Source organism: Vipera berus, assembly GCF_964194415.1.
Source record: "Vipera berus genome assembly, chromosome: 3".
In the NCBI taxonomy this organism is placed as follows: domain Eukaryota; kingdom Metazoa; phylum Chordata; class Lepidosauria; order Squamata; family Viperidae; genus Vipera; species Vipera berus.
Genome location: NC_138204.1, coordinates 93612861 through 93638684, shown reverse-complemented (window position 1 = coordinate 93638684; position 25824 = coordinate 93612861). Strand labels below are relative to the sequence as shown.

The 25824-nt window shown below is 44.4% G+C and overlaps 1 protein-coding gene across 1 annotated transcript in view; it reads left to right on the top strand.

Annotated features, from left to right (window-relative positions):
- The first annotated feature begins 303 nt into the window (after positions 1-303).
- The window catches only part of SLC25A24 (solute carrier family 25 member 24), a 43418-nt gene continuing 17897 nt past the window's right edge, over positions 304-25824 (top strand). The window contains exons 1-4 of the mRNA XM_081324962.1: positions 304-681; positions 21128-21254; positions 23471-23558; positions 24702-24813. Of these exons, the coding sequence (XP_081181088.1) occupies positions 499-681; positions 21128-21254; positions 23471-23558; positions 24702-24813 (510 nt within the window). The 5' untranslated portion in view covers positions 304-498. The remainder of the gene's footprint in view (positions 682-21127; positions 21255-23470; positions 23559-24701; positions 24814-25824) is intronic.

Genomic DNA, 25824 nt, shown 5'->3' with positions numbered 1-25824 from the left:
AGAGAGAGAGAGAGAGAGAGAGAGAGAGAGAGAGAGAGAGAGAGAGAGAGAGAGAAACACACACAGAGTGGCGCAACTGTGCGTGTACAGTTGCAAATACTATAGTAAAAACTGTAGCGGGCTTCCCGGGCTAAAATTGCCTATCCCCGACTGCGTGATTTGCTTTCCTACAAACTCTGCTCCCTTATGTACTTACTGTACGTAGGGAGGAGGCCAAAGGAACCAAGCCCCTCCTATGTCGCGAGTGAGTAAACCAGCGGAGAATCCAGTGAGGAGAACCCAGCTCTTCCCCTTCCTGCTCCCTCCCCGGGTGTTGCCTCTTGCCCGTCATCTTTATTAAACGTTGCATGGCTCCTCCCAAGAGCTGCAAAAAGCCAACGGTATTTTTAAAGACTTCGCTTTAACGTGAGGCCTTTAGATTGCTTTGGCTCTCTTCCTGCTATTTATCCCCATTTTGTTGTTTAGCCCTCCGGACTAAAAAGTTCTTAAGACTGCACAATGCTCCGCATTCTCGGGGGCTTTGTGTTCCCGGAGGCTGCCTGTGAAGCGCCGGAAAGTAAGTCGAGGTACGAAAACCTCTTCAAGAAACTAGATCTTAACCAGGATGGCCGAGTGGACATTGCTGAGCTGCAAAGTGGCCTTAAGGAGTTGGGCATCCCTCTGGGAGATGACGCGGAGAAGGTGGGTGCAAGGCATAAGGCTTGCTTAAGAGGAGGAGGAGGAAGGAAAAGAAGCATGGGAGTAACACTGTTTCTGGATCCCAACCCCCTCATAAAGGAGCGTCTTGGAAACCCGAAGGCTGGCGAGGTGTTGTGTGTAAACCTTATCTCAATACAAGGTTGTTGTTTTTTTTAACAATGGTTTTGGCTACTGTCTAAAAAGAGCATGCCAGCCTTCCTTCCACTCATCCCCATTCATCCCACCTGGGGATTTTTAAAGAGTTGTATTATTCATTGGGGGGAGGCCATGCTTTTCCTCTAGATTTTCCTCTAGATCTATTTCCTTATGCAGTATTTGATGCCATCAGGTGGCTCTTTGCTGTAAAAGTTACAAGCAATTCCCATTCACAGGGCACTGAGGAAAGGTGGTGAGGACAGTTAATTTGTTCTGGTGGACTGTAAGTAAAACGTCCCCCATTCTTAAAAAAAGAGAAAAGTGAGGAAAAATAAGGCAACTACAAGAAGAGTGGGGTGTGTGAATGACAGATAGTTGGCCAAGAAAAAGAAAATAACAGTATATATAAGTTAAAAAAAACAAATTTGATGGTAGACTTTTTGACCTCAAAAGTTATTCTGAATTTGTGACAAACTGAGAGGCTCTTGAAGCAGATTTCTAGATGTGTTTCTTTAAGAAGAAGCAATTTACCATATCCAATGCAATCTATTCTTGGAGCATAGTTAGTTGTAAAGGGAGGCAACCTATCATAACTGAGCCATCTGTTTATAGATTATAATTCAATAAAGTTTTATCTGATCAGTGTCCTTACAGTAAATGAGAGATGAGATGTAATAACCACACACTGAAGGCTAGCCATAGCATCTCTAACCAAGTGCTATGTTGCCAACTATGGAACTGCTAGAAATGAGATGGTAACCTTCATTATAGACAATTCATCATTTTGGGATATGGTACCTTAATGTATCTATCTGCACAAACATCTGTCCTGTTTGCCATCATTCGCTCCCTAGAGATTAAAATGGACGATCTGAAACTTGAGCTGACTAGGAACAAGGAGTGTATATCGGAAGTGGTGACCCTTTGAGAGCTGTACACAACAAAATTTCATTTTGATGTTTGCCGATTGGTATACATTCAAAGTGACAATAAAGTTGCTGTTGTCAAAGAGATGTAGCTTTCATCAGATGTGATAGCTGAGCAATAATAGATGAATTCTAGGAAAAAGAATAAGGCTGAAAGGCCTGAAGATTGGAGGGATGTGTACATCATGACACAAAAACTGTGACTTCCATACAGGATTCTCTCCATGCTAATAATACATTCCCTGAAAACCTGACATAAAGTGAATTTGCATAAGTGAATTTGCAAGGCACAGAAACGGTGGAAAACAGGTTGCAGGGTAGGTAACCCAAATGCACTGATAAACAGGCTTATGCAAATAATCCTCGCTTAATGACCATAGTTGGGACTGGCAGCTTGGTCATTAAGTGAAGCATTTAATTTAATTTAATTTAATTTAATTTAATTTAATTTAATTTAATTTAATTTAATTTAATTTAATTTAATTTAATAATATTTCTATACCGCCCTTCTCCCGAAGGACTCAGGGCGGTGAACAGGGCAAGAATAAAAAATACAAAATTACAAAAGTTAAAAAATGATTAAATACATGCCCACTAAAACAATCAATACATATTAAACCCCAATAAAATGACAGTAAAACCCCCCACCAATCCCCCATCAGGCCAGGCCGGCTTGTTCGAACAAGTATGTTTTTAGATCGCGGCGAAAGGAGCGAAGATCGGGCGCCGTCCGGAGCTCAACCGGTAACTGATTCCATAGCTCCGGGGCGCCCACAGAGAAGGATCTCCCCCTGGGGGCCACCAATCGACATTCTCTGATCGGTGGCACCCTGAGGAGGCCCTCTGTGGGAACGCACAGGGCGCAGGGAGGTTGATGCCGGCAGCAGGTGTTCCCTGAGGTACTCTGGACCCCTGCCATGTAGGGCTTTAAACACCATTACTAGTACCTTGAATCTCACCCGGAAGACAACTGGCAACCAATGCAGCTCACGGAGCAGAGGTGTAACATGGGAGTATCGGGAGACTCCCAACACAACTCTCGCGGCTGCATTCTGTACCAGTTGGAGCCTCCGGGTGGTCCTCAAGGGAAGCCCCATGTAGAAAGCGTTGCAGTAGTCTAGACGAGAGGTCACGAGCGCGTGAGTGACCGTGCATAAATCATCCCGGCCTAGATAGGGCCGCAACTGGCGCACCAGGCGAACGTGGGCGAAAGCCCCCCTAGTCACAGCCACTATGTGATCTTCCAAGGTGAGCCGTGAATCTAGGAGGACTCCCAAGTTGCGAGCCCTTTCTACGGGGGGTAGTAGTTCACCCCCCATAGAGAGAGATGGAATGTCCGAATTGATCCGGGATGCAGGTATGCAAAGCCACTCAGTCTTGTCGGGGTTGAGTTGAAGTCTGTTCCTCCCCATCCAGACCCGAACCGCCTCCAGGCAACGGGACATCACGTTGAGGGCATCACTGGGGTGGTTTGGGGTCGAAAGAAAAAGCTGGGTATCATCAGCATACTGATGATACCCAACTCCAAAACCACGAATGATCTCACCCAGCGGTTTCATATAGATGTTGAACAGGAGAGGCGAGAGGACCGACCCCTGAGGAACTCCACAAACGAGAGACCTCACGGTCGACCTCTGCCCTCCTGTCAACACCGACTGCGAACGTCCCTGGAGATAGGAGGAGAACCACTGTAAAACCGTGCCTCCCACTCCCAATCCCCTGAGACGCCACAGCAAGATACCATGGTCGATGGTATCGAAAGCCGCTGAGAGGTCTAATAGGACTAGAACAGAGGAATGTCCCCTGTCCCGAGCCCTCCAGAGATCATTCACCAGCGCGACCAATGCCGTCTCCGTGCTGTACCCGGGCCTGAAACCCGATTGGTACGGGTCTAGATAATCCGCTTCATCCAGGAACAGAGGGAGCTGATGCGCCACCACACTCTCAACAACCTTCGCAAGAAAGCGAAGGTTGGAGACCGGACGAAAGTTGTTCAATACAGCTGGGTCCAAGGCAGGCTTCTTGAGGAGAGGCCTCACCACCGCCTCTTTCAAGACGGCAGGGAAGCTACCCTCACTCAAAGAAGCCGATATAACTGCCTGGAAACAGCTTCGTGTCCTCTCCCGGGCTGCATAGACCAGCCAGGAAGGGCACGGGTCCAATAAACATGTGGTGGAGCTCAGCCTCCCCATAATCCTGTCCACTTCCTCCGGAGTCACAGAATCAAACTCCTCCCAGGTAATATCGACAAGACCGCTCGCGTCCTGATCGTCAGACTCTGCCCAGTCAGAGTCCAGACTGGTCCGAATCCGAGCGATTTTATCCGACAGATGTTGGTTAAACTCCTCGGCACGACCCTGCAAGGGTTCCTCCCTCACCTCCTGGTTAAGGAGGGAGCGAGTCACCCTAAACAGGGCGGCCGGGCGATTATCTGCGGACGCAATAAGGGTAGCAAAGTGATTAGACCTCGCCACCCTTATCGCAGCGAGATAAGACCTAACATAGGCTCTTAGTCGCAATCGGTCGGATTCGGATCGGCTGGATCTCCAACTGCTCTCTAGGCCCCGTCTCCGACGCTTCATCTCCCGGAGCTCCGCGGAAAACCATGGAGCTTGATGGGATCTGCACCGGGTCAGGGGCCGCAAGGGTACAACTTGGTCAAGAGCCTCAGTGGCTGCCCTTTCCCAGGCTTCCACTAAGGCATCTGCCGAGCTGTGAGCGAAGGAGGCAGGTGGGGACCCCAGCGCTGCCTGGAACCTCTCGGGATCCATTAAGCGTCTGGGGCGGTACCATCTAATTGGTTCCACACACCCACGGCGGGGTGTGGCAAAACGGAAGACCAGCTGCAGGAGATGATGATCAGTCCATGACAGGGGCATAACAATTGGGGAGCCCCCACCAAGATCATCTAACCACCGTCCAGATAAGAAAACCAGGTCAAGGGTGTGGCCTCCCTCATGAGTCGGTCCCGAAATTACTTGCGTCAGGTCCATGGCCGTCATGGAAGCCATGAACTCCCGAGCTAACTCAGATGATCCTCCCAGAGATGGTAGATTGAAGTCCCCCAAAACTATAAGTTTCGGGAACTCAATCACCAACCCAGAGAGGACATCGAGAAGCTCAGGCAGGGCTGCTGCTGCGTGACTAGGCGAGAGGTACACCAGCAGCAAGCCCAACTGCGCCCCAGGGCTGCATCTCAGGAAGAGAGACTCACACCCGACTATCTGGGGAATGGTGGCCTCCCACGGACCCAAGGTCTCCCTCATAACAACAGCCACTCCCCCACCCCTACCCTGAGCCCGAGGCCGGTGTAGCACCCGGAAACCTGGTGGGCAAAGATCAACCAGAGGGATACCACCCTCTGGGCCCAACCAAGTCTCCGTGATGCAAGCCAGGTCCGCCTGCTCACCCTCGACCAGGTCACGGACAAGAGGAGCTTTATTAACAACGGACCTGGCATTCAAGTACACCAGCCGGAGCTCAGGAGGCTGCACATCCTCGCTCCCGGGACCTCGGGGCGGAGACAGAGGGTCGGAGTGTCTCACCGCTTGCAAACAGCGGAGAGGCCTTCCCTGGGATCGATACGGCCCTCTGTACCTACACCTGCTGCCATTCCCTAACGTCGTGGGAATGGGTAATCCCACGACTTGCCCTGGAGCCCCAGGGGCAACCGACCCCTGCTCCTCCCCCCCGCGATCAATCCCGGACCTGGCCTGAACAACGGTTGTTGGATTACCCCCCATATCCAAACAACCAAATGAAATTGCCACCCCCCTCCCTAACCCCCCAAAAATTTGGACAGAAAACTAATCAGGGGCCTTTTAATTGATTTATATCGGAGGCCCCTACCCGTGCCCAGCCATCTCTCAGGGTCCCAACAATCGGGCCCTTCATCAAGAGGAGGTGTAAAGAGTAAGGCGGGTCGCTCCCAGGATGGGGGGGCCCCCCTGAGGGCGAGTAAAACCGTGCTAGGATAAGTCAGACGCATGATGATTATTAAACAAGTCTGACAAAAAAGGCAGCAAGGCAGACCAGATCGATACGGGAGGATCTCAAAATAAAATCGAAGGAGAATGACCAGAGTGCCAGCCCAGCTCCACTGCCACTAGAGTTGGGAAAACCCCGGAGCAGATCGAATCCCGCCCTCTCACGGCAGTCAGGGCCGGGGAGCCACCTGGTACACACAACCGGGGGAAGCCATACCGCCCAGAGCTCTCACCTCTGGGAGGCAGCACATGTAAGAACCTCAACCACTCTCCCACAGTGATTGTAACCCGGACCTTCCAAAATTATAGGGGAGGGGAGAGAAGAGGAGGGAATTAGAGCAAAAGAGTCAATAAAATACATCAGGGTTAATAAGCCGGTATAGTCACAGAATGATAGGAGAGTTCCGGTTGCACAAATCAATTCCATGTTGTAAAAAAGACCAGATGCTAAGTGAAACCATTTGCTAAGTGAAACTGCAATTGTGTTTACAATCTTACTTCAGCTTTATAATAATTTGTTCAACTTTATTTCTTTTTGTTTTGAACAAGATTATGATTCCATTTTGATTTCTTAGTGAAGAGTAGTAGCTAATGCTGGTATGGAGTCAGAACATACAACTAGAGCAGCTACATGACACAATGGTAAATGTGTGAGTGAGGGACGAAATGGGTTTCTCAGACTTATAAAGCAAACTGGCTATGCTGGCCCAAATAACACAATACTTTTGTTACATAAGTGAATTGTTGAATAAAAATGATCATTTATATAATAGCAAATCCACATAAAGCAAAGGAAGCTTGCCCTTTTGTCAGATGTCAAGACATAAGCATGTAATGGCAAAGTTTGCATTGTGACATTATCATGTATTATTGTTTTGATGTGGTTCAGTTTGCTGTAGAAAGGACAGAATCAGAGATACTTAAAATTATGAGGATGAAAATACTTTGAAATATATCAGAGAAAACTAGAAATAACAGAGGAGGTACATGCAGTAGAAGATATTTATTCAGAAAAAGGAAGAAAAAAAATGGGGGAAAAGGCTGCCAAATCGAGCACAATGTGCAAAGAGCATAGGAATATGAGGAACAGGATTTCCAGGAAGTTGCTTTGAGACTGATTCCTTTTTTTAAAAAAAAAAACCAACCACAAATATTTTAGTCAAATAAAAATATTTATGATGAAATATCAGCTGTACTTTGTGACTGGGTTGGACCTGTGCAATTTAGCAGTTTTGATCATGAAACCAGTTCATCTTGGCATTGAACATAGAGAAAGGTCCCCACATATAGATGGCAACATAAGGTCTTTGTAAAGGATGACAGCAGAATTCCCAAGATCACTTCCACATCTTTTCAAGTTGGAGTCCTTATGCTATGCTGGCACAGTACCCTAGCCCATGGCCCCAGCTCATCCAGTTAACCCACTTTTGTAGGTTTCCATAATCTTCTGAACCAGGGGTCTTCAAAATTGGCCCTTTTATGACTTGTGGACTTCAACTCCAAGAATTCCTCAGCCAGGAGTTGAAGTCCACAAGTCATAAAAGGGCCAAGTTTGAAGACCCCTGTTCTGAACTGTAAAAGAGCACAAGGGCTGGATATGTATAATGCTGATCCACAATTCATTAAATTCTTTTGGTCTACCATGAGATGTCCATCCAGCCTGTATGATTCCTTGCTCGGCAAACCTAGGAAGGGAAGTGAGCGATAGCTCAGTTAATCATGGGTAAGTGTGTCATGCTAGAATGTATCAATGTATCAAATTTGGAAATGGGATGGGTGGACTTCAGGGTTGAACCCAGTTTTGTTTTTAACTAGATCAAAAGAGATCAACCCACCCAAATTTGGTGCCAAAGGCTTATACAGGTAGTCCTCAACTTACAGCCATACTTGAGTCCAAAATTTCTGTTGCTAAGCAAGGCAGTTGTTAAGTGAGTTTTTCCCCATTTTATGAGTTTTCCCCCCCACAATTGTTAAGTGAAGAACTGCAGTCGTTAAGTGAATCTATCTTCCCCTATTGACTTTGCTTGTCGGAAGCCAGCTGGGAAGGTTACAAATAGTGATCACATGATTGCAGGACAGTGCAACTGTCATAAGTACATGACAGTTTCCAAGTGCCCAAATTTTGATCTTGGGACCATGAGGATGCCGCAATGGTTAAAAGTGTGAAAACTGATCATAAGTCACTTTTCACTGCTATTGTAACTTTGAATGGTCACTAAACAAATGCCTATAAGTTGAGGACCATCTATATGTAGAATTCAATTTATTCCAAAATAATTCAAAATATTCCTAATATAAAGAGCACATTCAATATCTTTTCTTTTCCCTTGAGGAATAAGTAGTCCTCAATTTATGATCACAATTGGAACTGTTCTGTTGCTAAGTGATGTGGTTAAGTGAGTCACACCTGATTTTATACCTTTTGACCATGGTTATTAAGCAAATCACATATTAAACAATTCCAACTTTCTGCATTGGCTTGCTTGTTGTAAGCCCCTGGGAAGATCACAAATGCCAATCATGTAATTTCAGGATGCTGCAACTGTCATAAATACATGCTGGTTTCCAAGTGCTCAGATTTTGCTCTTCTGACTGTGTGGGAACATTGCAACAGTTGTAAGTGCAAGAACTGGTCATAAGTCACGTTTTTCAGTGCCATTGTTACTTTGAACAGTTGTTCAAATGAGTTGTTGTAAGTTAAGGACTACCTATATTAGATCAGCCTATCATAATCCCAAATGGATTGGGGCGGAAAGTACAACATTAAAATATTTCAACTTATGTTGCTGCCTGCGCATTTTTATAGTTAATGTGAGCTATTTTATAAGCAGAAGCAGCATGATAAAATATTTTTAAAATAAGCTATTATAGGAAATACAAATCTCTTTCAAAAATATTCTACCAGCCATCTCCCTTTTCCTTTTTTCCTGACAACTTGTAGAAAAAAATGCACAAACAGTACAATTTTATTACACTCTTGAATTTATTTATTGTTTATTGTTTTGGAGCAGAATACCATTTTACCATGCACAATTTTGCTCTTTTCCTCTTTTCATTTCATAATGCCCTTGGTCTTGTTTCTGAAATCATAAGAATGAAGTGAACTTTAACAGTTTCATGAGGTCTTCTAGAGACCCATTGTAAGAGCTTAACTCATTGTATAGAGACAAATCTGTTCAATCAATGATCAGCTTCAGTACAAAGTTCAGCCTAAAGACAGTTTAATGAATCATGGCTTGCTCATAAATAGATTGGCATGATGAATGCATTTGGAAACTTATTTTGATATGTGTACTTTATACTTTCATGTCTAATCTAAAGTACACTAAAACAATGAGATATATGAAGTGGTATATAGGTTGAGTAGATTACAAACATAGGGAGAAAGAAACATTTTATGTTAGAAAGTTTCCAGGAGAAACTATGAATTCATAATTTTTAGTAGCCCTACCTGGGCATTTTGCCACTTGAGGCATAAATCCAAGTGATGTCTAATAAAAATATAATAAAGAAGCAAATGTATGTTTCTTTTTATTATTGACGGTTTGTTTACACAGTTGTCCCTGGATACTACAGAATATTTAATTAACATGACCTAAAGAATTGTATGCAGCACTTTAAATATTGTCTGTGGTTTTTCTAAGGCTAAACATGCCATCCAAGAACAAGAGATTCAAAAAGGAAAGATGCTCTGAGTCCTCTCCTTATGACAGTGGCATTTGGCAGGATCCAGAAAGCATGTCTTCTCTATCCTGGCTACTGCCCTATGGAAGAGTTTTGTTGTGATTCAGTGTCAGCCTGTGGTCCCAGCAGCTAAGTCTGATGAATCTGAGGAGGAGGAGGAGGAGGAGGGGTTTGGAGAGCCTTTGGTGTCAGAGGGAGGCTCTGATGCACTGCAGGACTCTCAGCCTGGCCCCTCCAGTCATGTTCCTCACAGGACTCAGCTGTGTGAGCACGAGGTGTCGGACATAGATGAATCACAGCTGAATCTGTTCAGAGACGCTAGAAGCAGAAGGCAATCCAGCAGAGCAGAGCAGAGAAAATCAATGAGGCAACTCAGTGAGAGGAGGAGAAGGCAGTGAGAAGCCACACCTTGGGACTGATAATAAAAGGGGAAGGTGTGGGCGGGGCTGGTTGCTGAAGGCAACCATTTGAAGACATTCTGAAAGAGTCCTGATCTGTTCTTGATACTTTTGTTTAACTCTTGTCTGTTGACTCTTGTTTGATATTTTGATTTATTTATTGAAGGAAATATTTTGTTGCTTTTTTGTTTGAACTGTAAATAAATTTGGTTGGGTTTTTCCAGCCTGTTGACTGTAAAAAGGAAAAAGGGATTGTCCCTGACACACAAACAGGGCTGGTCATAGGCTGGAACAGAACACGTTTATGCCCTGAGATTAGGATTGCACTAAGTCTGCTGACTTTGAAGAAGGGACTTTTTTCATGGGCACTAGAATGCCTTGATATGGTATGTTTATGGGTTGGCCTCAGTTGTGTCATGGCATTGTTCAGTATATTGTTTTGGCATTCATTTTAATCCCTTGGTAGCTACCCAGAGTTGCAGCTTGCTGTATAAATAGACTGAATGAATAAATAAAGCAAAGAACTATGTACATTTAGTGTGAACCAGAATTTGAAACCATGAGGGTACCGTATATACTTGAATATAAGCCGACTCGAATATAAGCCGAGACCCCTAATTTTACCCCCCCAAAATGGAAAAAGTTGGTGACTCGAGTATAAGCCGAGGCTGGGAAATGCAGCAGCTCACCTTATGCTCCTCTCCAGAGATCTTCCCTCAGCAGCGGCCGGCAAAGTAGCTCGCACGCGAAACAAGCCCGGCAGAGGAGCCGGAGCGGCGAGCAGAGGCGCCCGGCCCAGATCCTGCAAGGCCCGGCCGAGACGCGCCCCCACCAGCGGAGCTGCTCCGGCTCCTCTGCCGGGCTTGTTTTGCATGTGAGCTACTTTGCCTGATGCTGAGAAGACCCGCTTGGGCACTCGGGTTGGTGTCAGTCTCCGCAGGCCCTTCTCGTTTCCAGGAACGTCAAGCGCGCTTGGCTCTCCACCCCCACGGCAGGGCAGGGCAGGGCAGAGACTTGCTCGCCCTTCTGACGGCCCTGAAGAGAAACGAAGGGCTTGCAAACTCCCCGCGAGAAGCTGGGCGAAGCGCGCGGCTGGGCGAGTGTGTGCCTGCGCGCGTATTTACGAAAGAAACACTCCGAGAGTTCTTCTTTCTCCGCCCCCTTGGGGGGAACTCTAGCGACTGCTGTAGCCGCGCTTCTCTTCTCGGCTCCGAAAATAGGGATTTCTACTCTCTCTCTCTCTCTCTCTCTCCCCTCCCCACCCCGCATTCTCCTGCCTCTTCGATTGCGACAATAAAAGGGCGAAGGGTGCGCTGGTTTCTTCCTCCTTCCTCCCCCCCTCCCCTCCCCTCCCCGATTGTCAGGTGAGGCAGCTGGAGGTCTGGCCGGGAGATTGTAGCCGTTTTGAAACGCCGCGTCTTGAAACGCCCGATCAGCTGATTTTCGGGTGGAAGAGCCGCGGCTTGAATCTGTTTGCATCTGCCTGAATTAGACCGAAACGGCCTGAATTTGACCAGAGTTGCTTTGTAATGGCTGGAGGAACTGCAGAGGAGGTCTTGGCGGGAGATTGTGGCCGTTTTGAAACGCCGCGGCTTGAAACGCCCGATCAGCTGATTTTCGGGGCGGAAAGAGCCACTGCTTGAATCTGCTTGTATTTGTTTGAACTTAACCAGAAACGGCTCGTAATGGCTGGAGGAACTGCGGAGGGAGTGAATGCTCCAGCCTGGAATATTTGGAAAGGCTGGGGGAACCGGATGAACTGCAGCTTAAGCGACTGTTGCCGGAGGAGCCATGGCTTGAAACGCCCCAGTTTTGGGGCAGCGTTTGCTTGTTCCCTCCCTCCCTCCCTCCCTCCCTCCCTCCCTCCCTCCCTCCCCTCTAAATCCTTCCTTCCTTCCTTCCTTCCTTCCTTCCTCCCTCCCTCCCCTTTCCCTCCTCTCTAAATCCTTCCTTCCTTCCTTCCTTCCTTCCTTCCTTCCTTCCTTCCTTCCTTCCTTCCTTCCTTCCTTCCTTCCTTCCTTCCCCAGCCCTAATCCGGAAAGTGGAAGGAAAGAAGAGTAAAGGCTGGGCGGAGGAGGAGGGGAAGTTTAAAAAGGGGGCGGCGTTCCCTTTAAAAAGCCGCCCGCCACGCCGCGCTCCCTCGCAGCACTCGCGGCGGCTGGCTTCTTGGCTCCCGGTCTCCCCCAGGCTTCCCGGCTGTGATTGGCGAGCGAGCCTCCCGAGCTCCGGCGGCCGTGACATCAGCAGAAGCGGAGCAAGCAAAAGCGAAGGGGGAAGTCTCCCCTCGTCCCGGGAGACTCTCGCTTCCCCCCACCCCCCACCCTCCCTACATCCCGAGCCTTCCAGATCTTCGCCTGCCTACTCGCGAGCAGGCATGTTTTCCAGCCAATCCGGGCCTGGGAGCAGGGCGCCGGCGGCACGTCCACTTTCCCCGCACTCTCCGTTCAGACGGCGCCCTTTGAGCCTGGAGTGATGCGGACGTCGGAAAAGGGCGCCGGGCGAAAGCAGCGAAGCGGGATCGCCGCGTGCCCCCCACTCCTCCTCCTCCTCCTCCTCTTCTTCTTCTTCCTCCTCCTGGTCGGCTTGACACCCCCATTTCGGCTGCTTCGCAAACTGCTTCCTCCACCCCACCCCACCCCACCTCACCCCTCCCCGCAAAAGATGCCGGGGTCGACAGCGTTTTTTCTACCCGGAACAAGCAAACACGCAGGCAACCCTGCACTATTCAGCTCAGTGAAGTCACGCTTGAAACGGCTTGAAACGCCCGATCAGCTGATTTTCGGGGCGGAAAGCGTGCGGTGTTGTTGTGTTTTTTTCCCTCCCCCCGAAAGTGAACGGCAGCTTTCCGTACTAGTGTATTGGCATGTCAAGACACCAGCACAAAGACCAAGGTACAAGGAGCCCTCCTTCAGTCATTATTGAAACATTTGATCAGCCCAACTTCTTCTTCTTATTATTATTATTATTAAATCTGTTTTTTAACCAAGCGTGACTTCACTGAGCTGAATAGTGCAGGGTTGCCTGCGTGTTTGCTTGTTCCGGGTAGAAAAAACGCTGTCGACCCCGGCATCTATTCAGCTGCAGTTCATCCGGTTCCCCCAGCCTTTCCAAATATTCCAGGCTGGAGCATTCACTCCCTCCGCAGTTCCTCCAGCCATTACGAGCCGTTTCTGGTTAAGTTCAAACAAATACAAGCAGATTCAAGCAGTGGCTCTTTCCGCCCCGAAAATCAGCTGATCGGGCGTTTCAAGCCGCGGCGTTTCAAAACGGCCACAATCTCCTGGCAAGACCTCCTCTGCAGTTCCTCCAGCCATTACAAAGCAACTCTGGTCAAATTCAGGCCGTTTCGGTCTAATTCAGGCAGATGCAAACAGATTCAAGCCGCGGCTCTTCCACCCGAAAATCAGCTGATCGGGCGTTTCAAGACGCGGCGTTTCAAAACGGCTACAATCTCCCGGCCAGACCTCCAGCTGCCTCACCTGACAATCGGGGAGGGGAGGGGAGGGGGGGAGGAAGGAGGAAGAAACCAGCGCACCCTTCGCCCTTTTATTGTCGCAATCGAAGAGGCAGGAGAATGCGGGGTGGGGAGGGGAGAGAGAGAGAGAGAGAGAGAGTAGAAATCCCTATTTTCGGAGCCGAGAAGAGAAGCGCGGCTACAGCAGTCGCTAGAGTTCCCCCCAAGGGGGCGGAGAAAGAAGAACTCTCGGAGTGTTTCTTTCGTAAATACGCGCGCAGGCACACACTCGCCCAGCCGCGCGCTTCGCCCAGCTTCTCGCGGGGAGTTTGCAAGCCCTTCGTTTCTCTTCAGGGCCGTCAGAAGGGCGAGCAAGTCTCTGCCCTGCCCTGCCCTGCCGTGGGGGTGGAGAGCCAAGCGCGCTTGACGTTCCTGGAAACGAGAAGGGCCTGCGGAGACTGACACCAACCCGAGTGCCCAAGCGGGTCTTCTCAGCATCAGGCAAAGTAGCTCACATGCAAAACAAGCCCGGCAGAGGAGCCGGAGCAGCTCCGCTGGTGGGGGCGCGTCTCGGCCGGGCCTTGCAGGATCTGGGCCGGGCGCCTCTGCTCGCCGCTCCGGCTCCTCTGCCGGGCTTGTTTCGCATGTGATTCCGGGCCAGGTGCTGCTGAGGGCGAGCAGAGGCGCCCGGGCGACCCCAGCAGCGTCAGGCAAAGTAGCTCGGCCGCGCGCAAGTCCTCGGTAAGTTCTTTTTTTTTGTTGACTGGAGTATAAGCCGAAGTGGATTTTTTCAGCCCAAAAAGTGGGCTGAAAAATTCGGCTTATACTCAAGTATATACGGTAATTCCATCTTTTGCTTTTATGCTACCTGGAAATGACAGCTGCCTCAGATTCATACAACACGCTTGGTCTACTCTATCCAAAGCCACAGAATGCAGTTAAAAGAACTATATAGGACAATGATAAGATGGTGGAATACCTATTTACATACTCAGAGTGTCTATGTAAACTAGCACAAACCAGAATATGTTGGATATCCACAGGAATCTGAGCTTTCTCAATTTTCTGTAGTTATGTAACCAAACCTGTTGTGTTCCGCAATCCTTCACCCATTTATCTCTGCAATTCATACATAAGTTGCAAGAATTATTTTCTGGCAGAATTTTGCAATGCTTTCCTATCAGGAATAGCGAAGGCACTCCAAGTCAATTAATGAGAATGAATGTGGTGGAAGTAGATGGTGAGATAGCATGCTGAACTAGAATTTTACAACTGATTATAATAGAACTTGAATCAGTAACTTTCTAATGAATGTTCGATTTGTTTCAGTCTAAAAAGCTGCTTCTGGTATTTCATTCATTAAAGTTATTTGAAAAATAAAAATGTCTGCCATCGATAGAATACTTATTTGGAGTACAGAAATTGGGACATTTATTTGATGGGAGCAAAGACATACAGAAGACTCTAAATTTGCTTCTGTCTAGGATTTGATGGATTTTTGCAGTTCAAATATGATGCAACTAATACATCAGTGGCACGTATCCCGTTAATATTAGTACTAACATTTATTAGGGTAGCTAGCATTGTCATTTGAACTGATCAGATACGTAAAGAATTGCTGTGTTTCATTCATTAACATAAGTAAACTATCACATTTTTGAAGAGAGGGAAATTCAATGCATACTATTTTAAGCTATTTACACTTTATAATATTAAATAACTTTAGTTTGTATTGATCACACTTTGTGTGTTACTGATACAGTAATAATGTGCTGGATGAGTTATTTAAACCACTGCAACTGCAATTGGCACACTTACTATTTTAATATGTATCTTACTTAGTTTAATTCAGTCATATTTAAGGATACCATCCTGGTAGCAGGAAAGCTGAATGTTCAGAAACATTTTAATTAATAAACACAGGTGGTGCTATGTTTGCCCCATTTTGTACAATCTAATGTGTTCATAAGTTCAATGCGTTTCTTTTGTTTCTGAGTCTATTTTTAGATAAATTTTGAATTCACTGATATTTAATGTAGAAGGGTTTTTTTGTTGGTGTTAGTTTACATACTGGTTTGTATAGGGCTAAGCTTCAATAAATATCTATCCTACCCTTTTAAGGATAAAAGCTTGAATTTTCATTAGGTTTTGTAGGCATTGCCTTTTATACTATAGTACTGGCTGCTGCCATGCCTGCTTGTATTGCAAGTAGGGTCAAAGGCCTATTGTATCATACACCTATACAGTAATTGGCTGGGTATTGTGAAGATATTCTCCACCTCATCTCTGGAGAACAGCAAGTTGGGCAAAGCTGGTTTGGCAAGATTTGAAGAAAGGTAATATACTAGATAGCCAGATGTGAAGAATGTTCAGACAGGCTACTTCAACTTTGTGTTGCTTTTTGACTTGTGTATGGAGACACAAGTCCTTGCTTATCGCACTTCTAAAAATGTAATGACAGTGTTGGTGATAGATAGAAAGCTGCAGGTCAAGAATAACAGATAAAAGTTAAATATTGCATCCCTCAATGTAGCTAGATGGATTGAAATATTACTGAAATTATACTATATTTCAAGATGTGTAAGACTACCTCTTGAAAAATCTTACACCAAGGTGTTGTTTCTGATGTATTAAGTGCATAGAAGATAATATTTTACCCAAAATAAATAGAAAACCTTAAACAGAAGACTTACATAAGACAGTGTAATTGTAAATATGTGAGTGAGAAGATAATCAGAGAAGTATGAGGCTATTTATTTTATGGAAATTTATGGAAATTTTATGGAAATTAATTTCTGGACTGATGGATAATAATTAAAACAAAAGCACATAAAAATGCATCGTATTCCTCTCCTAGTAAATTTAGACCCAAGTCTCAATTCTCAGCTAGCATAGTAAATGGTTGGGTATTTTAGGAATGTTAGTGACTAAAATTTGAAGGGCATTAGGTTGTGGAAGATTGATTGACAGATTAAAAACAAATTTCAAAATCAGCAGGAAAAAACAATATAAATGTTTGTAGAAATAAAGGTATCTCTTACCGGTGTTGAAATGACAGTAGGCAATTCCACAAGCCTCCCAAAAGAAATAACTGAGAGGAGCTACAAGAAAAGAGAAGCCCATTTCCTGTTACTAGGAGTGGGCAAGCCTCTTCTGATCATGACTGTTGAAAAATGATGTCATGGGATCCCATATTGTGGCCCTCAGCTTCCCAGTCATCAAATGGTTGCCTTCCCCTTGAGCCAAGACCACAGGTGAAGTGAAACATGAACAGAGACGGATGGCTGTTCATGTAGTCTAAGTCAAGAGTTCCCCAACATTTCCGGCCTTGGGGACTGGTGTGGGGGGAAGGGATGGTTTGTGCAAGTGGCCTAGTAGATTAAAATCCCTTCTGGAATCAACCATCTAAAGTTCACTCCTTTTTCAAAAAGTTTCTTAGTTAAAAATTGGTACTCTCTTGGAGCTTCTCTTATCCTTCTAGGGATTGCTTAAGAACCACAATTTCTTTTTCTTTGTATTTCAGTTCATCTTTACTTTTCTCAGGATCTCATCTCTTGTAGCCCTTTTTAAAAATCTGACATGCACTTCTCTGGGCACCTTGTTTCTTTTTGCATAGTTGGAGTTAACGTGATATGCCTGGTGTATTTCCCCTTCCATTTGTGACTTCCCAAATCCTAGTACCTCTGCCAGCAACTCTGTTATCAGTTCTAAAGGATCCTCACCGGCTGGTTCTACGGCCCAGTTGCAAACCCCTTATGCAGGGGTTCCCAACCCTTGGTCTGTGGACCGGTACTGAGCTGTGGCATGCCAGCAACTGGTCCGCACAAATAAGCAAAGCCCCATCTGTGGGATGCAGGCAGCTCACAAAACCATGCACTCACCGGTCTGTGGAAAAACCTTTCTCCACAGAACCGGTCCCTGGTGCCTAAATGATTGGGGACCTCTGCCTTATGGCCTGCTAGTGGGCTGCAGCCCACAGGTTGGGGACCCCTGGTTTACGCAATGAAGGGTGTTAAAAGGAAAATCTGAGTAGAGGCAATATCAGCCCCACCAGATAGATCAAGAAATCAATTCCACAGGTAACCTAAAAGTGTTTGTGTACATACACGTATCTGTGTTTACACTCTCCCATCATATTATATCTGTCAGAATCCATTTACGGTATATTCCATTCTTAACTCCCTATCTGTGCAAACCTAAATCTCACCCCCTTACTAGATTTTGCCATTCCCAAGGAGGGGAAGAGAAGATGTTAATTGGCCATCTCTATCCCTTAGATGCAAGGTTGTTTATTCAGCCTGCCTGGAGGCCATCACAAAGACCAGGGAAGAAAACCTTTGAACTAAGAAGAACAAAGAAAGGGGGGATTCTCGTTTGTATCTCCAACTGGAATGTGAAGGGGAGGAAGTAACAATGTTGTAAATGTACTGATGTTTCTTTTTTCCCACGAGGGGTTTTGACACATGGAACTTGACTGATCCGAGATTGACCAAATGGTCTGAGGCAGACATGTCAAACACAAGGCCCGGGGGCCAGATTCGGCCCGCGAAGTGGTTTCATGTGGCCCATGAAGCCATCCTGTAAACAGTGAGGGAACGGCCCCCGCTGCCTTGGCCCCGGCCCAGGCCAGCCGGAAGCCAATGTACAATTTCGTGGTAGTTATCTATGCTGAAATGCATTCAGTCTTAGCTCCACAAGGCCGTCTGGAAACAGTGAGGGACCGGCCCATGCCAGGTCAGCATTGCCCCCTGGACGCACGCTGGGGAGGTATCATCCTTTGTGAGGAATGAAGAAATGCACCATCACCTGGAAGTGGCCAGCATATGACCCTGCTTACTTTGGGCAGGCTAGGGCCTGGGCAGCGTTGCACTTCTCTTCAGATCCATGCCACTCGGCTCAGCCTCTCAGCACTTACAGGAAAGTGCCCCACTGCCTGCCAAAACCGGGCAGGCTGGGGGCTGGGCAGCATTGTGCAGGTAACATTGACTCTCATGCTGCTCATGGCATCCCCTCCCCCAGAGTCCACCAAGCCGGATATGTGAAGTAGGCGAGGGCCATGTGCTGGCCACTTCCAGGTGATGGTGCATTTCTTCATTCCTCACGAAGGATGACACTTCCCCAGCTGCATTTCTTGCCTATTTTTCTCCCTCCCTCATCTCAAATATTTTCCTACCACTCTGTTCTTGGAAGGAAGGAAGGAAGGAAGGAGAGGGAGGGTCTGAGGGAAGTCCTGCCTTAGTCCTGCCCTGCTGCCCTTTCACCATCCCCTTGCCCCCTCCTCCTGGCCTATTCTGGGGGGTCTCTGATCCTATTTCTGAGGAAGCTTTGGATACAAAGCCAGGTGTCCTCATATGGAGAGGGAGTGGGCCTCCCTCTTGACTTTGCCCTCATACCCATCATGAGCAACCTGGCTAAGGAGAACAAGCAGAGCAGCAGCAGCCTTGAAGAGGAAGTAAGTTCAGCTGGGTGCCACCTTGGGGAAGTGGAGCTGGGCTGGGCATTTGACCTCCACGCCACCGTCCAACCCACCCCCCCAAGGCCTGAGGAACAGTGAGGCTCCTCCAGTGGACCATGCCTTGGCACTTGCCCCGGTCCCATCTTCTGCCAGAGACCCTCAGATCTGTCCCACTCCTGCCCAGGCCCCCATTGGCACCATTGATGCGAATGATGTAGAGCTGGCCACGCCCACCCAGTAGACCATGCCCACCCTCGTCACACCCACCTGGCTCGCCAAGGGCAACTGCAATGCTGATGCGGCCCTCAATGAAATTGAGTTTGATACCCCTGGTGAGGGGTTTTTACTCGGGGACACTTTAAAAGTATCGATCTGCAATACAGTTTCCAGATCCTGTCTAGATTATCCACTGCCAACCATGTTTTTGTAAAAGTTCCTATTTGGACAATCCTGTCTCCAAGAGTTCTTCTTTCCTAAGATGTGGATTGGGGTGGGTTCTGACAATATCTCAATGTGTTTGTATACTGTATGTATTTGGAAAATATAATGGGCTGTCCAAATAAACTTGGGAGATAGGAAGAAGAGCTGCACCTTAGAGAATGGTTTGATAAGAGACATCTGCGTCCATAGGAAGGATAAGAGTGGAGAAAATGAATCCAGAGGGACCCTACGCAGTTTTCTGGAAAGTAAAGAAAGGGAAGGAATGTGCTTTCAGACATGCAAGATTCTGCAGTATTTCTGTAACCTTACAGTAAATGTAGTATTACTAATTAGTAAGAAAGTTTTGGTTTCCTGCCTAGACTACCTTGAAGGACTGGTGGGCTGCATATGTTCCACTCTAGGTCATGTGATTAGGAGAGGGGCTTAGAATGGAGGAACTGACAGCATTATTGGAAGTTGCCCAACTCATTATCAGAAATTGTTTTTCTAACAGACAGACAGTGCTAAATTCCTTTAGTTAATTTCTTTCCAGCATCCTGTTGGGTTGGAAAGAATAAAACTGAATGTAGCATAGAGGAAGCTCTTCAGATTTTACTGTAGTCTGATTTCTATCATTATATAACTAACCTTTTAAGGGACACAAATGAACAACATTTGCAGGACTAAAGATTCTCCAGTCCTTTTCCAAAGAAATGTTTGATCTGATCCAATATATCAGTTCATGTTTTTAATATTCCCATGTGTCTTAATGTATGGAAATTACACTGAAATCATACCTACTGAAAAAATGTCATACGAATAAGTCCTTTGATAATATTTGGCAAACAAAATATTTTGTAGCATTAATATCTATATCTAATTCCTGGTCAGCTGCAATGGAAACAATCCATCATACAACTTTTAACCATTTCAATTCTAAGAATTCTTATAATTATAAGAATTATTTTTTTTCTTCAACGTTTATTTTAAAAACACCCCTGGGCTTGCTCTCTGCTTATTTGAAGGGAGGGTTGACTTCCCCCCCTCCCTCTCCACGGGAGGAAGGTACTTAGCAGCTTATTTAGGTGAAAAGAAGAAGATTAAGGTATGAGAGGTATCTTACCCCCGTCTCTTCCATGCTGCTTTAATGTTGCCTGATGGTAAGTTTGACTTCGGCTGTCTGCAGCCTAGTAACTGGCCATATTACTATGGCCAGTCTTTCGTCTGCCAGTACGAAGGGAATGCAGGCACTAACGGGGGTGGGGTGGGTTTGCGGCTCCCCCGCATTTCTGCAAAAGCCCCTTCTATCTGGTCGCCCCTCCAAGGCGGCTCTTTGGCCCTTTTAGGACCCCCCAGCAATGCGAAACTGGACATGGAAGACAAGAGCCGTCCTCCAGATGTCTATGTCGGTTGGCTTGGCAAACCAGAAGTCCTAATTTAATTATAAGAATTAGACTTCATCTAATAAAGAGCCTTGGTGGAGCAGTGGGCTAATGCCTCCTTAAGTAACACCAGCTGCCTGCAATTATTGCAGGTTCGCATCCCACCAGGCTCAAGGTTGACTCAGCCTTCCATCCTTCCAAGGTAGGTAAAATGAGGACCCAGATTGTTGGGGGCAATAAGCTGACTTTGTAATAATGCCGCTTGGAGGGGGGGGCGAAAGCCCTAATAAGCAGGCATATACATAGAATGAAGGCTATTGCTAAGCACATTTGATTTGTGCTTAGATTGTAAGCCGCCCTGAGTCTTCGGAGAAGGGCGGGATATAAATGGGATTAAAATAAAAATAAAAAATAAAAAATAATATTGTTTTGCTAAGCAATACTTGTTTTGTTTCTCATTCCTTCCTCTTTCTTGGATATTTTGTGTGTCTAGTTACTGATAGTCTATAGAAATAATTCTAAAGTGAGAACCCACTTGAAATCATATGCAATATTAATAATGTATATTCTATATATTTTTCTTAACAGAAAATTTTCAGGGCTGGTGACACTAATCAGGATGGAAGACTGGACTTTGAAGAATTTACACATTATCTTAAAGACCATGAAAAGAAAATGAAGCTTGCATTTAAAAGTCTGGATAAAAATAATGATGGTAGGATCCAATTTGCTGCTTTAGCTGTATATGTTAAGAGTGCAAATTTAATACAAATAAATAATAAAGCATTTCCAATATGAGTTGACAATGTATTAACAAATTAGTCTTTGCAATCTTATAAAATATGGGTATTCATTAATTTCTTATTAATTTATTAAGGGAAATAAATTATATGTATGAAAGAATAGTCACCAAAGGGTTCTTTAAATCCTCTGGAAGTGCCAGTAAAAGTAAAAAAAAATCAAATTAAGATTGTTATTTATTGATATAGAAATGAGTGCTCAGAGTTAGATGCTGAAACTCTTCAACATTGAAAATGTATCTGTCATGAGGTTGGTGCTGCTGCTATGAAGCTTTGAGAGAAGGATAACTTAGATTTGTAATGCAAAGCCAGTAGAGGTCTTACAAAAAGCAGCAGCCTACAATATCATGTTTTGCTATGCTAAAGTGCTAAACGGCAGCATAGGAACCATATATTGCTAAACTACAACTTCCAGTAGCCCCAGCCAGCTACTGGATGATGAGAGATGCTGGGAGTTGAAGTTCAGCAGTATCTGGAGAATAAAATATTTCTTTGCTTGCTTTAATATCTTGGGCCAAGATTCTTAACTCTGTTAAGTTTGCGGCAGAATTTGCTAACTGATAAGAATTCTGTTCCAAGCAATAATGTAAAGGTAAAGGTTTCCCCGCACATGCGTGCTAGTCGTTTCCAACTCTAGGGGCTGGTGCTCATCTCCGTTTCAAAGCTGAAGAGCCAGCGCTTGTCTGAGGACATCTCCGTGGTCATGTGGCCGGCATGATTAGACGCCAAAGGCGCACGGAGCTCTGTTACCTTCCCACCGGAGTGGTCCCTATTTTTCTACTTGCATTTTTACGTTCATTCGAACTGCTAGGTTGGCAGAAGCTGGGACAAGTAACAGGCGCTCAATAGTCCTGAATTATTCTTGGCAGCACCCTGGTTCAGTGAGACTTATTACTGAAAACTATTTTCTACCGAAAGGATTTACCACACTCTTCACTGTACAGCAGAACTAACAGCCAGGAAAGATTTTGTGAAAGTCCTCCCTATTTGTTAAGTACTGGGTAAGACACCGTTACCCAGATACTGTGCTGAATATTTCTGAAGAAATGTATTCTATTTTGATGAGAGCATATGTGCTGCTATTGTTTAGAAGTAGCTGGTGAAGGAAGCTGTAGTTACTCTTTAGCATATAGTGGGGCAGAGATTATAAAGTGGGATTTAACATACCCACCCACACCCATGTATCACTTATATTGTTCATCTGATGAAAAAGAATAAACATCAGGGAAAATAAATTCTTAATTCCCCCTTTCCTTATTTTTCAGTTTTTTTAAAAATTAGCTTAGGAATGGACAGAATCCAACTGAAACCCTTCTCACATGAGAAGTATACATAAGTGTGTTTGTAAGGCCAAATAGGGGCGGGAGAGAGCCATCTATGTTGATTTGAAATCCCTGGAGGAAAGGCAGTACAAGAAGGGCCAGAAAATGGGGATCAACTTTCTCATTTATAAATGAAGTAAAGTCACTATTATTCAAATATTGTTCAAATCTTGCTGATGTTCCACATCTAACTATATATTGTGGCAGATTTGCCTTAAATTTCATGATACCGTGGTTTGTGGCACCAACAGTTTTAAGCACTTGTGATGTTTCAGGGTTTAAATACAGAATATATTTCTTTTGAAAATTATTTTTATAATGTATTAAGTTGTAGAATCTTATCAGACTTCTTCAATCTAATGCTGAATTACAAACCCTTAATCCCCATCCAGCATAGATACAGATCACTCCATTCAATGGAATACATCTTATACGGCTATTAAAATATCTGGTAAAACAAATGCATGGTGAAGAAGTGAGCCATATACACTTAATTCCTTAAAATTAATGTCATATATTGATAATAGTATAATAAATAAGTGGAAATATATATCTGGGAATTAGAACCAGTTTGTATCAAAACTCTATCATATCTATGGTAATGATTAAGGAAATTTTTACGCTGTGCAGCATGTCAATTACAAGTACACTGTACTTTTATATAAGTGAAAAGAAGTTATCCTCAGATATTCATTTGTGACTGAATATAATAGGTATCAATATTCAAAATTCTTAAATCTGGATCAGTTGATCTGAAGTGGTGAAAGTTGAATAATTATTTTCACTGTTCTTTCTTTCTTTTTTTAAAGGTGTCATTGAAGCCACAGAGATTGTTCAGTCCCTGAAGATACTGGGCATAGATATTTCTGAAAAGCAGGCAGGCAAGATTCTGCAAAGGTCAGCAGCTATTATTATGCCTGGTTATTGTAGTGACGCATGAGAAGGCATGTCTCTTAAAAAATAAAATCACAAGCTGGATGTGTTCAGTATTGTACTCCATTGTAGTAGGATGGTTTTGAATTATTATATTAGTAATGACATTGCTTTGAGGAAGGAGCCAAGGATGGACCAGGATTTCCTGAGACAACTTGTGGGACAGGTTGACAAGCTTGAAACAATCTTGGAGGTATTCATAGTATTTGAGACAGAACCCCTTTATCTTTAGATCTGTGAGACATAATCTTCTTCCTTAGCTTAAGGTAAGGAAGGGTGGGTGAGAGGCAATATTTACAGAATTAACCCATGATTGTGGATAATTTTGTAAATTATCTCTTACTTAAACATCCTATATAGACTGAGTTTGCAGAAGATTTTTTTGAATCACAATAAACCAGATAAAATCACTGTCTGGCTATTTTCACCCAAGATATTAATATGTTGCTTGTAAGTATTTGTTGCTTGTAAATATGTTTAATATTAAGTCAAAAACATATTTACAAACAACAGTGGCTGTTTCATATAGCATAAACATTATGTAAATCAAATCTAAGCGAGTAAAATTGTGTTTAACTCAGCCTTCCCATCCTACATATTGAACATTCATGGTTGGTAATACTTGCTAATGTGTGGCAATAACAATATATTCGGATTTTAGTATACAGTTCAACAAAAATGTTCCTCTTCAGAGTCAAACTGAACAGGAACATGATAGCATTGTTCAGAGTTTTCTGGAGACAAGTTTTCATATTAATGAGAAGCAAAAAGAAATGTTTCCTTTCTGTCTTTCTCTCCCCCATCTTTTTGAAACATTCTTCTAATATTCATAGATGACAAGAAATTTTTGCTTATGAAATCTTGTATATATTTATAGGAAACTTTCCTTAGTGTGATAAGGGGGATCAAAAACAAACAGTGTTCTGCTCTGTAGAACCTTTGGAAGCCAAATAAAATACCAGATTGGAGCATCTTGCACATTAATCTAATGTTAAAGATTGGCAGAGTTTAGAATGTGCATGTATAATGTACTTTGAACATGATTAAGTAAAAAAAAAATAGCAGAATCCATTGTAAAATTCTGGTTATTTCATGTTGAATGTTTAGCATGGATGCCGATGGGACAATGTCAGTGGACTGGAATGAATGGCGGGATCATTTTCTCTTTAATCCTGCCTCAGACATTCAAGGAATTGTCCGTTACTGGAAACATTCCACAGTGAGTACGATTTGCATTTTTAACACAGTCCTGATCTGGATTATATCTAAATAACTTGTGCATTAGCTTATTCAATGATTATGCTTGGCAGCTGTTCCTTTTTACGTTAAAACTGAAATTCTTGACTGTGTTTAGCTAACTAAACAAACTGTTGCTCCAAAATTGATTGAAAACCTTGTTCTTTGCCTCTTTTTAAAAATGAAGTACTTCACTTTAAGTTCCATTTAAATGTTGATTTAAATGGAAAGCCAGTTTGGGATAGTGATTTAGGACCCCAGGCTAAACCTGGGATACCATGAGTCCTAGGCCTGCCTTAGTCACAAAATCAGCTGCATAAGTTTGGGTCAACCATTCTCTCTTAGGAAGATGGCAATAGCAAACAGTTTACCTAAACATTTCCAAGAAAACTGCATGGACTTTTCAGGGTAGTCACCAGGATAATGACTTGAATCCCCTCCCCAATTTAAAAAGAAAATGCTGACAAACCCTATTCCTGCAGATGATGTGTGGATTTCCTTCATTTTTCTTTTGGCAGACTTCATGCTTGAAAAAAATCTACAATTCTTGAAGTCCTGATAAATTGAAAATGCTGATTAAATGTTAGTGGTTATTATAATCACTAACTGAATATAAACAGTTCAGACAGCATAATGGAATGATTTGGATGAGTCAACAGAGTAATTTTGCTTCTTGATGGTTGTTCAGCTGTGCACTCTGTTGAACAGCTGATGGTCATACAAGGGTGCAGGTATGATCAAAAGCAGCAGATTTTGTAATAGAAATGATGAACTAAACTGGTTTCTGGTCTGCAGCCTTCAGGAATGATAAATACTTGTAAGAGATTCCTGAAAAGTAAATATACCTCTCCATTCTTGATGTAAGAGTTGGTGATTTCTTGATTTCCAGAGTAAAATTCACAAGTAAAACAAAGTCTATTCAGCTTCATTTCATTCAGAACAAAGTGCCTTTGATTTTTCTTTCTTTCTAGAGTTAGAATTATTGCTTTGACAT